Source organism: Trifolium pratense, linkage group LG4, assembly GCF_020283565.1.
Source record: "Trifolium pratense cultivar HEN17-A07 linkage group LG4, ARS_RC_1.1, whole genome shotgun sequence".
In the NCBI taxonomy this organism is placed as follows: domain Eukaryota; kingdom Viridiplantae; phylum Streptophyta; class Magnoliopsida; order Fabales; family Fabaceae; genus Trifolium; species Trifolium pratense.
The window spans coordinates 41,756,529-41,771,480 of NC_060062.1; the positions used below are offsets into that span (position 1 = coordinate 41,756,529).

At 31.7% G+C, this 14,952-nt stretch overlaps 1 protein-coding gene across 2 annotated transcripts; it reads right to left on the reverse strand.

The window, feature by feature from the left end:
- Positions 1–1,759: 1,759 nt before the first annotated feature.
- Positions 1,760–10,042, reverse strand: LOC123881886 (protein S-acyltransferase 24). Of its 2 annotated transcripts, none has more exons than XM_045930639.1 (13): positions 9,390–10,042; positions 8,434–8,574; positions 8,177–8,289; positions 6,372–6,451; positions 6,086–6,249; positions 5,195–5,333; positions 5,005–5,104; positions 3,879–3,933; positions 3,610–3,687; positions 3,360–3,458; positions 2,666–2,744; positions 2,433–2,581; positions 1,760–2,336 (listed from the first exon to the last, which is right to left on the reverse strand). In XM_045930639.1, exons 1-13 carry the CDS (start codon positions 9,654–9,656, stop codon positions 1,866–1,868), a joined length of 1,935 nt encoding a protein of 644 aa, XP_045786595.1. In that variant the 5' UTR covers positions 9,657–10,042; the 3' UTR covers positions 1,760–1,865. The 2 variants fall into 2 exon arrangements, with proteins under 2 accessions (XP_045786595.1, XP_045786596.1); XM_045930640.1 differs by having other exon boundaries at positions 9,378–9,512.
- Between the last annotated feature and the right edge of the window lie 4,910 nt (positions 10,043–14,952).

The following is a 14,952-nucleotide window of genomic DNA, read 5'->3' on the forward strand; positions in this document are numbered from 1 at the left end:
ATCATTAATGAGTACTCCGAGACACTATTTAGCATTTTCCAAAAAATATTTATTTAAAAAGTTTAATATTTAAATTTTTAAACAGTGTCAACGGAGACACACTTTAGCATGATCCTACATTCTTTTACATGGTTGATTTTACTACTTATTTAGTGACAATAAAATACGTAATTTTGTTGAGTTTTATACCTTTATTCTTAATATAAAAAAAAATTATATAGTTGTTTTTTACTTTTACCATAATTTAATTTGGTTCGAGGAACTGTAAACATATACATACAGTGTGCTTCTTTTCCTCCCACCACGATGACGAAACCAAATTTGGGACTTTAATTATCATATCTAAATCCAGTGAGGGATATGTCAAACCGCTATTTCTAACTTTCAGCTTGGACTTAGGACTCCTATAATCTATCTTCAAAGAAGTGCTGCTTCAACTAATTATTATTGTTGAAACTTTCAAACATCATTATGTTTTTCCTTCGTGCTTAATTTGGTGCATGCTAGCAGTAGCTCCTTTACTTTTAAAATAACTTGAATAATAAATCTCCTTGAACTTAACTTTTTATCGGTCTTGTGTTGAAAAGAATAATTTTTAAATTTTTAAGAATTTCAATACACTTATTTCTAATACAATTACTATTTTGTAGTATTTGAATTTTTAGGTGTCCTTGAAACACACTTCATGACATGCGTATTACATGCAATATTTTTACCAAGTTATTGTGTCCTCCGTAAAAAAAAATTAATGTTCAGGGAAACCATATTTATCATTCTTTAACCTTTTTTCTTTTTTGGTACAACATTCGTTAACCTATTTAAAAAGAAAGATTGTATGACATACTTATGACATGAAATAAACTTTTTAAGACGTTACCATTATTTTTTTTAATATAATTTTTAAGACGTTACCTTAAATTTTAATGACATGACAAGTTTTTTTAATACTTATTTAGTTCATCCTACTTCTAAGTTCTATCCCTTCCCTACATACTAGTATATATCATGAGTGAAAAATTAAACATATTATGAAGTAAACTACAACCACATACAGCCACACTTCATTATGCTATAATCAACTACAACTCTTAGTATTTTATTCTCTCCGTCCCAAAATATAAGACATCGTTGACTTTTGCACGTATATTAATATGATCAAAACAAGACATATAAATAGTGCATTTATTCAAAGTAAGTCTGATAAAATGGGACGGATGGGGTATTGAAGAAAAAAATATGACTATTGCAGTGAGTCAGCAAGTTTAGCTAACGTAAACCATACTTTTTTGACTAACGTAAACAATACTTGTTGGACTAGCAAAGGACACGTATTTTATTGCTACTTTACCACAAAAATTTTATGATTGTAAACTTTGAAAAACTAAAAAAATCATTTAAATGTATTTTCAACTAAAAATATAAAGAACCTCTAAAAACGTTGAATTTATATTACAGTAATTTAATTTGGACACTTTAAATTAAGGAAAATGCTAAGTAGAAATAGAAATATACAAATCTATAATTTATCATGCATCTATTATGCCCTAATATTATTATTTTATAGTGACGAAAAACATATTTAACTCTAACTATATTTGAATCCTATGACGACTATACGGCTTATAAGCTTTAATAGCAACTCAAATTGTACATAAAACAAAAATATATAGCAACTAAAATTAGTAATTACTATAAAAGAAGGAAGGTAAAAAACAAAGGGTAGAGAAAAGAATATACATCAAAGGCACAAGATTGAACATGGGCATGGTACAAAAGAGCCACAATAAATTGAATTACATAATCTAACAAGATGCTTGCCTATGATAATGATACATTACAATTAGATACAACCAGACATGAAATTATCATGATGAGGATGAAACTGGAACAGATCTAGTGTTTCGTCCGAGGCCAAGACCTAAGCCCACAGGAATGCTTTCATTTCTTGTTTTGCCTTGGTTACTATGACTACAATGCGAAGAATGAACATGACCATTACTATTTTGACCATGATGTGTTTTTGAGTTGGTACTGTTTGAATTCACGTTAATAACAACATGACCATTTCCGTTGCCCTTGGGATAATCGGAATGAGAATGCGAGTCTCCATTTGTTCCGTTTGAGTTCCTTGCCATGTGTGTCATTCCTACACCCTCCTCTGAGTTACCTGATTCTTCGATATACTCCACATCTTCATTGTACCCGTTGATCAAGAAATCAGAACAGTTTTTCTTGATACCATGATCATATGGGTTTCTGAATCTACCACCTGGACCTCTGAGGTAGCTATACCGCATTATATTTGCCATTTCGTTTGTTGTAATATTGCGCGATATCTGGGAAAAGAAAGAAAAACAAAAAGTGAAAGAGACACATGAGTTATATCAGAAGAAACGAAATTTCTTTAGCACTGATAGGCTAGTAAGACATACCTGACTAGCCTGAACAACTGTCAAAGCAAACACTCCGAAGAAGAGGAAAAAATCAGCAATTAGAAATGATATTGCACCAATGTGATTTTTGCCAACATAATTAACCCATGTCCCAAACGAAGAAGGAGCCAGTGGATCAGTTAGTACTCCTGCATTCAGAATTTTGGTTTTATAAGCTTTTTAAATTGCACAAAAATTATCAAAGCAACTCTTATGTCTCAAAATACACATACTTGCAAGACAAACTCCACCAGTAACCAACATTGCTGAAACTTCGAGAATAAGAAAAGCAAAGAAATCCCATTTGTTCTTCTGCAATCATAAAATGTAACAAATCAGGATATTTGTCAGGAAAATAAAACCCGGTCAATTCAATCAGTCAGAAAAATAAAACCACCTTTTCAAAATTAAGGATAATGAAAAGAAGATAAAAATGGCATTGGGGGATTAGCAGAACCACTTTCATCACTCTAGTAAGAAAGAAGGTGAGATAAAGATTAATAGTATAGCCCAACTTACAAAAATGATTTACTGGACAAATGGTTTGTTGTAAAAATGAATTCAAATAATTCAACGGTCAACTAATGCACTAATGAAATTATTGAACGTAGAGAGGCATAGATCCCCATGCCAAATGTATCAGTAAACAAGACTTGCACATTAAAAGGTGCACTAATGAAATTATATATTGATATGTGGAATGCTACGTATCCATACTTGAATTTTATTTGGTGTATAAAGCATATTTGCAAAGGAAAAAACAATATGAGACTAATAATTTCCCTTGCCTCCTGTCAAAAAAATAATACAGTATTTTCCCTTGCCCACCAACCTCTTTTTTTCATCAAAGTCAAGGACAAAATTGAAACCTTAAAATATTTAACTAAAACTAAAAAGCAGGTAAACAAAAAGTTCATCCAAAAGTACCTTGCCAATGCAATTGGACACCCAGGGACAATGATGGTCAAATTGTTCCACACAACGATCACATGTAGAACAATGTTTTGCACGAAGAGGCCTGACAATCTAAAAAAAAGCAACATAAAGTTTAGTACAAAATCATAAGTAAAGCATGGACGGGCATGCATAGCTAAGAGTGTGCAAGATATTGATTGCTAGTGATAAGGCTTCGTGCAGAAAATTGAAAGAAAACCAAAAGAGGATAGATATAGATTACCTTGCATGTTGCACAAAGCTGGGACCAATTTCCAGCTAGCAAAGCAGGATTATTTATCTCAATCTTCAAAAGAGGCTCCTGCCATAAACCATTTCAACTTTTTAAGTCATTGGCACATAAACCTAATCTATATTTAGAACACATAAAGAGATTGACACGCTCATAGGTAAAAACTGCAAAAGGAAATTAAAGTGAAATATTGCAGGTGGGGGTAGTGCACTAGTGCTGGAGTCAAAGTAGAAATTAGGTAATAGCAAAATAAAACTCACATCATCTTTCATATTCTGAGTGTCATCACTCACTCCGATATAACCTGGATCCTTGCTGTCAAAAACAAAGCGGGAAATATTAAGAAAACACAGTTAAATAATAAAACAAATAAAATCGTTTTAGAAAAAGGCAGGTTTTAAGAAACAAATTGTAAATAGATATTCAAATAATCTGCAACTGAAAAATCAACGGCTGCTATACATGTCTATTTGTGGGTAAAGTTCACAGCATATATTATTATTTAGTATGTATTGACCATCATACACTAAAAACCACAGCTGCCTTGGAGTTCCACCAATATTGTTATCTTGAGAACTTGAACACAAACGATAGGAAATAAATTGTTGAAAAGGTTCCAATACACATCAAATAATTACAAGATTGATTTTAAGAAATTTTCACCAAAAGGATAAATAGAAGCTACTTGGGAAATATACCCAAAAAGCAAGCATCGTTGGATTTTAGATGGACAGATTTCAGTCATATTCATGATACTCATAAATAATCATACTATCTAACTACCCTAAGGATAATTACTACATTATATTAGACATGAATGTAAATGGACATATCATCTAGCAATGATTACGGAAGCAACCAAAAGGTGATTATTACATTAAACATCACATGAATATGGATGATAAAAAAATGTGAAGGTTGTTAACTTTAGCACAGCACAGAAATGAGGAACTGACATTCCCCTACACACACATGAAGCAAATTTTCCCAAACCACTTGTATGCATCTATGCAGCCAGCCAACAAAATACAATGAAAACAATTTCCTCTATACAACTCCTGGAAAGGAGAATTAGTATCACCAAAACAGTTAACTAAGAATTGTGTTGTTAAATTTATATGGCTGCATAATAATAATTGCATGCTCAAACTGCCAAAAATTCATTTTTAAAATCATGTTATATCATACATTACTACTGTATCATAATTGGAAAATACACAGAAAAACTCTGTTGAGTTTTTACATAAGAGCTCTAGAAAATCTACAAACGGTCTCTTAAAAAGATGAAACATGTTACGTTTTTAGAAAGTAAGCACTGGTCCTTATACTATATTAATGGCCTGGAAGATAAGAGAAGCTGGATGGTTTTAAGTCCATCACACTCACCTGCTACACCTATAAAACATCACCAATCCAACAGTAGCAAGTAACACTCCAAACCATGCAAAAAGGCCACTTGCAGCTGTCAGCTTTGGCATATTTGTTGCTGAAGAAAAAAAATTAAATAACAGTAAGACAGCCATTAGAAAAACACAAACACATAATTGATTTCAGATGTGGAAGCCGAGGTAGATACCCAAGATGACCGAATGAATATAGGTGACCAATAGCACAAAAATTATGCACCAAAGTACAGGAGCAAGTCCTAATTTAGATATCTTTCCAAGGCGGCTGTTATTGTCAAAACGTTTATCAAGCAGCCTTCGGGCATTTCCCTACATAACAGATTTAGCGAGAAAAGCTTATTAAATATAACTGGCCAATATATGAACCAAATATAGTGAAAATATTTGGAAGATCTATGATCAATCAACAAAGTAAAATGGTGATATTTGTCAAGCAGCAAACGTAAATGTAGAAAGTAAAAAGCAAATCCACAATAGTGATGCAGATTTGACACCTTTAACCAGATAACTACTCTGTTACACTCAAAGAAAATACAAGCATTTGAAAGATAAGATGGACGATGCAGTCTAATAGTCAGAGAAAGAGGAAAACCCTTAGACGACCATACTCGCATAAAACAACAAAGAGCAGTGGGGTTTATATTTTATTTTTGGTAGAATATGATTAACTAGTATAAAACCATCAACGCACAATCAGCGTGCATGCCTCGCTATTTAAACAATATCTTCTTGAGGTGAGGGAGGTTAATGCTGTGGTAGTGATCCAGAAGTCAATGTGTATTATTGCAGAAGCATGTCCATATTTACTAATGCCAATGGGAAAGAATGTCGAGTACAATTTGAACATTAACACTGCAAATGCATTTCTTCACAAAGGCAGCACACAAAATCCATTGAAGCAAGCACTTATTCTACAAATTCAATTAACACAAATCTTTTCAGGAAACCCAGACAGTCTCATTCTCAAAACTGTGTGGGGAATGGGGGTAAATCAAAAGGATGGTGGCAAATTCCATGGCATTACAAAGCAAATATAAATATGTTGGTTATAAAACACCTACAAGGAAAAAAGCAACTTGTCTGTGATTCTTATCAGAAGCAAGCTGTGCAGGTGTAAGGCCAGTATTATCGGTCATGGTCAGGTCTTCCCTTTTGCCAGCCTGTACTAACACGGTACAGGCCTCCAAGTTACCCCGAATAGCAGCCCAATGAAGAGGAGTGCAACCTGAATAAAATAAGGAAAATAGATGAATAAAGCATTTAAAGTCAAAGAATAATTCATAATTTATATCACTGCGTAAATAATTTCGCAATAAAAGGAGTTCAGGGTAGAGCATTAGAACATACCCTCTTTATCCTGACGACCCCGATGTGCATCAAGAAATAAAAGAAGACGTATAGAATCAGCAAAACCTTTGTAAGCAGCCCTAAATTGAAGCCAGAAGGGAAATATCAATTCAAGCACTGTAAAAGCAGACTCGCATGTATTTCACTTAAGCATAAGCATTCAAAATTTCAGTTCCAAGGAAGTGTGGGCATGTGAAACAAGATTAAATAGCACAAAAGAAAGTCATTAACTAACATTGTATGCAAGGCTGTCAAACTCTAGAGTTAACTCGTAAGTTCTTGCCCGTTTACAATTTTAGATCACAAAAACGAGTTAACTCAATGTAAACTCTTTTTTTAGCAAGCTCTTACGAGTTCAAGTTAACTGAAAAAATAGGTAAACTCTCTTGATTTGACTCGTAGTTTACGAAATTACAATTCTACATTGGTTTGACCTTAAAATGCAAAATGTTGGTCGACAATATTCTATATCTTGTTTAATTTGGTTTTAAAATCTAAATTTGTGCTTTTAGCATTGTTGTGAAGAAAAACTAGCATGTCTCGTGTATGATTGTTGTTTTTGCAATTTCATTTATTTATTTCACCATTTCATTTGGTTTTATAATTTAAAATTCTATAATAAATATTTATCTAGTTAAAAATATTGATGCTTTATTATAGGGATGAAATGTTGAATTATTGTTGTTTTGATGGTATTATATTATCTATAAATTTCATATATAGATAAAACCAGGTAACTAAGAGAACCATGTAACTACTCTGTTACACTCAAAGAAAATACAAGCATTTACAAGCAATTAAAAAGGAAATGATTAGTGCAACATTATGATATTATCTAGGCTTCTGAGAAACAAAAAAGACACAAGAAAAACTAGATGAATGAATAAATAAATAAAAAAACAATAACCAAGCCTTATCCCACTACCACTAGGTCGTGTTGGCTGGTTGGTATGACACAGTGCCAAAATTCCCTGTGATCAAGACCAAAAATAGATTGATTACCTCTAAATCTCTCCTAACAGTTGGCCCATAGTTTTCTTAGTCTCCTTCTACATCTAATTATTGGACTATCGTCTATGTGCCTAACCTTTCCTTACCGGAGCTTCTACATGTCTTTTCCAAAAATGTTGCCATCACCCAATTTTCTCTCAAAAAATTGTATTCCTAATCCCATCATGTCTCCTGTGGTTACTCATCCATCTTAACATGCCCATCTCTACAACAATGAGTTTTCTTTCTGATTGATCATTTTGCCCAAACATTGAGCCTCAAACAACATTGTAGGTCTTATAGTTGTGCTGTAATAATTAGCATTGCTACAAATGAAATTTAAATCATGTATTCCATGCATACCAATTTGAACATTATCCTTCTTAATGGGTTATATTACATGTACAAATGTGACCAGAAATTACACTGTGTTCAGATAAAATGCCTACATACTTAAAGAATTAACTGACAAAATTTAAGTCTTGTTTGATTTTATAAGAGTTTCCAAATATTTATTTTCAGCTGGATCAAATTGAGACCAAATTCATAGATAATGTTTTCACTAAAACTCTACCAAATGCATTTGTAGCTTCATTATTTTTCAATGACCAAGCCAACTACACTTGCAGTTTGCTTGAGGAAAATAATATGACACCAGAAACTGGTGAAACATTGCCAGAAGACACATAATGAGCAAAGAATGATTCGTATATAATCTCACAAAATGGGTGCTTGAATGTGGAGTGTGACGAATAGAGAAAGGAAAACATCCATGTAAATAGGAAAAAAGGTTGAATTGTGATTTTATGAATTACCAATGCAAGGGGCTTCTTCCATCATTATCAGGAACATCAGGGTCAGCATTCCATTTTGAGACGACATGGTAAAGATAAGCTGTCTGACCATATTGAGCAGCAACGTGTGTTGTCTGCATCCGAGTTTATTAAAACTAATTAAATTAACATTTAGCAGCACTTCCCCTGCTTGAGGCAGGAAGGCGATCTAAGACTAACATAATTTACCCCCATTGATCTCTCAAATATAAAGGAAAAAAGAACCACATCAATCTCACCTGATACCCATTCATGTCGGCAGAATTCACTCGAGCACCCTCTTGTAGTAAAAGCTCTGCAACTTGAATAGCACCCCGTACCGCACTCCAATGCAAGGCTGTCTGGCCAGTATGATCTGTTGCATTTACATCTCCACCATGCTGCCAATCAACACCAATACAAAACAACTTAATACCAAAACAAAACCACCAACCAACTATCCCCATTACATAAAGATATCAACATATAATCCCATACTTATCATTCAAAATCTCGAAAACCAAACACAAATGCACACAATAACATTCAATAGCAACATAAATAACTTGGGTTGGTCTGGTGGTATAGGCTTGGGACCTGGGAGTGTGCTCCTCCTTAAGGTTGGATTCTCTCTAGTGCCAATTTGGATGGGCTAATTTAGCTTCTTCAAAACAAAAAATAACTAACATATTCAATTCAATTCCATTTACATAACACAAACAATACCAACAAGCTGAACCAAGCTACCCACACAAATTCGAACTACAAGCAACAAGCAATTATTAAAAACTTTATCTTTTCTATCTTTTAATCATTTGGGGTAAACAAACAATGATCAAGCAACATAAATAACTTGGGTTGGTCTGGTGATATTGGGGACCTGGGAGTGTGCTCCTCCTTAAGGTCTCAGGTTCGATTCTCTCTAGTGCCAATTTGGGTGGGCTAATTTAGCTTCTTCAAAACAAAACAAAAAAACTAACATATTCAATTCAATTCCCTTTACATAAGACAAACAATACCAACAAGCTGAACCAAGCTAGCTACCCACACAAATTCAAAGTACAAGCAACAAGCAATTATTAAAAACTTAATCTTTTCTATCTTTTAATCATATGGGCTAAAGAAACAATAATTAAGCAAGTAGTATTGAAGCTGAAAATGGAAACAAAGCAAACTTGCAAATAATTAATTCAACTCAACAAACCGATCAAAGAACCTCAATGATGTACTGAGCAGCGGCAGTGCGATTATTGAGAGCAGCCCACTGAAGAGCGTAGTAACCCAAACCATCAGGTTCGGTAACGAGAAAGCCCTCAAGCTCCACCAATCTATGTAGCTTCTCCAAATCCCCATAAGCAGCCGCAGTATAAACGTCGTTCCGGAGGCTATCTTCGGAAACTTCAACACCGTCGGAAGATGACGGTGTGGATTGTTGATCGCGGCGAGATTGAACCTCCTCGACAACCTCGATCTCAGATGACATTTTTTTTGTATGCGGCGAAGAAATGAAAATGAAAATGAAATTGAAAATGATTATGAATAAGGATTATTATTATTAAGGGGAAATGGAGAAGAAAGGGATTGAATTTTTTAGGGTTTTTCGTGGAAAGGGGGGGATGGATGATGATTGAGAGGGTCTGGGTGATGGCCGTCCCTGTTGACCCTCTGAGGACGAACGAATCAAAGACGCGACAACACCAACGATTAGATTATGATTATGATTATTGAATTGAATTCAAATGAAGATACATAAACCATTAATTCTCATTTTCTTTTTAGGTAAATAATGAATTTTAAGTTTTAACCGATAGAAAAAATACTTTGGCCATATCATCTATGTTTTCTGTCATCACTTCACCTCACTTTCTTGTTATGACATGATAAAATGATAGTTATTTATTGTATGATTGTTTAAAATTATTTTATACCGTCGGTGCATATCCATAAAACTCTAAATCAAAAATATCAGTCATTTTTTGAATCAAAATTAATACTATTAATGCTATTTACTTATTATAAAAAAATAATACTATTTACTAATAATCAAAAAGATAATAATAATTCGTTCACCCAAAAAAATAAAAATGATAATTCAAGTATATTAAGAAATATAATAATAATAATTCAAGTATTGCTCAAGTTAGAGATCAAAATTAAATATTTTTTAATGGAAATTTAATTTTTGAATTTAAAATAATCTAAAATTGCGAATTTTATTTTAATTTAGAAATTTATTTTTACAAATTTTAATTAAAGAATTAATAAAAGTACAAATAATATACCATAACGTTTTTTTTTTCAAGTAGCCTACGTGGTTAAAAATTCTACCGGATAAGTGTGTTGACTAAGGTTCGAACTTTGAACCCCAAAACCTACCATATATAATGCAATGTCCTGATAATTGAGCTAAGTTCACGGGACCATTTAGTTTCTTTTTTAATACTATTAGATAAATAATAAATAATTTGTTTTTCCTCATTTTCATGTGTTAATATGACACTTGAACACTGATAAAAATCACCGTTAAACCATTAATCAATTCCATGCATGATACCAGCAACTAATTATGAAGTTTAAATTAAAAAAATCAAAATATTAATAATTATACAAAATTTTCTTATTCTCGTGTATTAAATATGACTTTTGGAGTCATGCATATCAATCACAAAAATTCCCTTATACAACCAATTATTACATGTATAACACCGTAAAACACAATTAATATCGCATAACATTTAATTATTAATTTTGAATATTAGATAAAGGGTTCCGCTAACATGTGCCCTAAGGGCACATTTTAAGGTTCAATTAATGAGCTAGTATCCTACTTAATGTGTTTCAAAAATAGTAATAATCAAGTTTTTTAATTAAAAGATATGATCCACAATATTTATTAATTATTTAAATCAATTACAAGGGCAAATTGTGATACTTATCGACCATCATCATCATCATGATTACACGTGTCTGGCATTATATGCATCCTTAATAATCTTTTTTTTTTTTTGGAATGATTGTTAGTGCTATTTTGGATTTTGAATTGCTAATATATTTTGGAATTTTATAATACTTATAATTTAATTTTTTGTTTTCAACTTTAAAAAAAAATTGACAAAAAAAAACTGCTTTTGAACCAAAATAATATATCTGCGCGTGTAATCATATGATGATAGTTGGCAAGTATCACAATTTGCCTTTGAAATTTATTTAATTATTTAATAAATATTGTGGACCATATCATTTAATTAATAAACTTGGTTATTACTATTTTTTAAACACATTAAGTGAGATACTAGTTCATTAATTGCACTTTAAAATGTACCCTTATGGCACATGTTAGCATTTGCCTTAGATAAATAATACTCAATTTATATTCCTCATTTCCATGTGTTAAAGATGATATGACTATGAATTATTAGGTCGGACGTCGTGACTCGGGTTCGAATCTGGGATCTCACAATTGTGTGAATTTAATTTCAGTGGATTACCATTTCATCTAAGACAAAAAAAAAAGGTATATGACTCTTGAAGCAGTGTTTTAAAAACCGGACCGGTCGGTCGAACCGAGAACCAAAGGTCAACCGGTCTGGTCTGGTAATTGGATCGGACATGTTAACAAACTGGTGTAAACCGGCATGAACCGGTCAAAATCGAGGAAAACCGACGAACCGGTGGTTTTTTCATTGTACATGATGTGCTAATAATATTGATGTTGCACGGGGTTTTGTGGAACGTCATTTATATGTCAATCATGGTTGTTGTCAATCATGGATATTGTTGATCATGGTAAATTAAACATAATTAAGTGGACTAAGTAGTAATATTCAAGGGATAATATAAAGGTTCACAAAAGTCAAGCCAAATTTTACAGTGGAGCTTTCAAGACCCGTGACATGTATAAATTAAGTTGGTCAAATTTTCTTATGAGTAGTATGTTTACATGGTGAAATTAAAAATCATTCATATAATCATTGATAATAAAATCAAGAAGTAAATTGCATTGTTACATCCAAAAGAGTAAACAAACTTAAAAACCAAATTATAAGTACAATACAAAAGTGAACCACCATATTGTCGGATCGCTCAGTCAATTATAAATTTTACTCAGTAATAATTCATAATAGTGATTTTAAAACTTTTATCAGCAAAAAAATTGTCATGTCCCCGTGAATTATAAATTTTTATAAGTAATACCATATATATTTCAATCATGGATATTGTTAATCAAGTGAGTTAGGTATAATCTATCATTGTAAATATAGATGCAAATCATATGAACACAACAAAATTAGGATAAGTATTCAAAAGATAATAGAAGTCAAGTTGGATACTAACATAAACAACATAAAATTAAAAACAAACAAACACATTTCATCGTAAGAATGATAGTTTGAATTTGATACAGAGGAAAACCTACAACATAAAAAGACCGTCATAATAACGTGAATCAAGTGAAACATCACACCGAGTTTTACAATGGAGTCTCCAAGACCCGTGACATGTATAAAAACTTTACACTGATAATGCATACAAATTAAACTCTTATTTTAAAATTTATATAAGTTAAGAAAGAGAGTTGAGTGAATATGGCTTAGAAGAAGTAGATGAATCTACATTTTGCAAATGGCCATTAGTGAATAGATGAATATGTGAGACCGGTTAGAATGACATAACATGATTGGAACACCATATCTATTTGGCACAAATTTTTATTAGCAATAAAAAATATCATGTCTCCGGTCGATTATAAATTTTTTATCAGTAATAACTTGTTATAGTTATTCTCAAACTTTTGTTAGCGATCAAAATTGTCATCTCCCCGTGAATAATAATTTTTTTATAAACAATAACTTGTAATAGTGATTTTAAAAGTTTTATTAGCGATCAAAATTGTCATCTACCCGTGAATAATAATTTTCTATCAGTAATAACTTGTAATAGTGATTTTAAAAGTTTTATCAGCGATCAAAATTGTCATCTCTCAGTGAAGGCAATAGTTGCGATGGAGATGATGATTGTTGATTTAAATTGGAGATTAGTTAATTTACCGAAGCACTTACTCTATGTATTTTCTTGTTTAATCAAATCTTGCTCATGTATACATAGAAGTCTTCTTGTTCATAAAAATAGTCTCGATTCAATTTTTTACAAACCACTCATATATTTCATGTTCATCAAAAGAAGCTAAAAAAAATGACAAACAAAACACTTGCACTATGAAACTCAAACTCATAGGTTTCCATCTTGTCATTGGTTTCAAGCTAATCCAATATGTTCAAAAAATAGGGAAGATTCTTTTTTCTCTTGTCATTGGTTTCAAGCTGTAACAACTAAACAAATTTATTAGTATTAGCAAAACTAAAGTCACAATATTGTACTCAAAGTTAAAATAAAGCCATAATATATTAGCATATGATAGTTAAAAAAATTGTTAAGACTTGATATACGATTTTATTTATAAAAATGTTAATATTAATATGTGTCCTAAAGGGACATATTATATAGCAACATTTTTTTTCAAAATTGTGTAATTAACTTTTTAAAAATGGATTTTTTATATTGTTTAATGCAAATTCATATCCAATAAGTAGAAACTATTCGCATAACAAACACATCATAATAATTAATATTACTTTAATTTATATAATAATTACAATATTTTATTTGATTAAAATATATGTTAAAAAATTTAAAAATAGACAGCAGAAGCAGCGCTGCCCCCTCCCCCAATTTCAGTTTCTTGTTTTTTTTTTAATTATTAATAATCATAAATAATTAACAGATTAAAGAGAAAAAAAAGGGAAAAAGCAAGAACAACAACAGTAAGCATAAAAATAAATAAAATCTGGTACAGTAAGCCTAAAAAAAATTAGGAAGCAACACTAAAAAATAGCAACAAATATCCTATATTTTTGCACCAAGCATCAAATTAAATTATGCTACATAAATAATTAGCTACAAAACATGAAAAAGCAGTAAAAAAAAAACAGCAACAGATTCAATGAATAAAAACATTAACTTGCAAGACAACAAAACAGCAAACATGCATAAAAAAACTGGCCCAGCAAGGGTAGAAAAATAGCAAGCAACACTGCAAAATCTGGCACAAGAAGCACTGCAAAACAACATAAAAAATAGAAATAAACAGGATGAATTTTTTTTTACTAAAACAGAGAAGAAAGAAAAAAAACCAAGCATGTGTTTGTGTTCATGGGGAGTACTCTTGAATGTAACATCATTCTTACCAACCATAAATTTTTCAAAAATATAAGCACATCCTTCTTCAAGTTGATCCTTAAATTGGGAGATAAAATTTTTCCTAACAGTTGCATGAATTGAGTCACCCTATATAAAAATAAAGAGATTCATAGAAACTTAGATTAATTGAAACTAAATTGGTAAAGAAAGCATAAGAATGAAATAGTAAATCTACCCTTTCATCAAGAAAAATCATATGCATAAAAGATGTTCACCTGAGTTAGTCATCTTTGTGTCAAAAGAGATGATGATTGATTTGTTGGTGATAGATGAGTTGATTGGTGGTATTTATAGAGAAACATGGATACAATATGTTGGACACATGAAATGTTGCATGGAAGATACAGGGAGAAATCTTCCATAGAAGACACATGGAAGATTGCATGAAAGGAATTTGCAGGTCTTCTGATCATAAATAGAATTTTTAGATTTTTAATTTTTAATAAGAGGGGACACATGGAAGATTGCATTAAAGGAATGTGAAGATCTCTGACACTGAAATTTGCAGTCTTCTCATCTGA

Excerpts from the sequence above, each read along its gene's own strand:
- LOC123881886 (XM_045930639.1), bottom strand. The coding sequence starts at position 9,656 with ATGTCATCTGAGATCGAGGTTGTCGAGGAGGTTCAATCTCGCCGCGAT. Across the intron at positions 8,575-9,389 it reads CTGCTCAGTACATCATTGAG|CATGGTGGAGATGTAAATGC; the intron begins GTTCTTTGATCG and ends GTTGATTGGCAG. Across the intron at positions 6,250-6,371 it reads GGGTCGTCAGGATAAAGAGG|GTTGCACTCCTCTTCATTGG; the intron begins GTATGTTCTAAT and ends TATTTTATTCAG.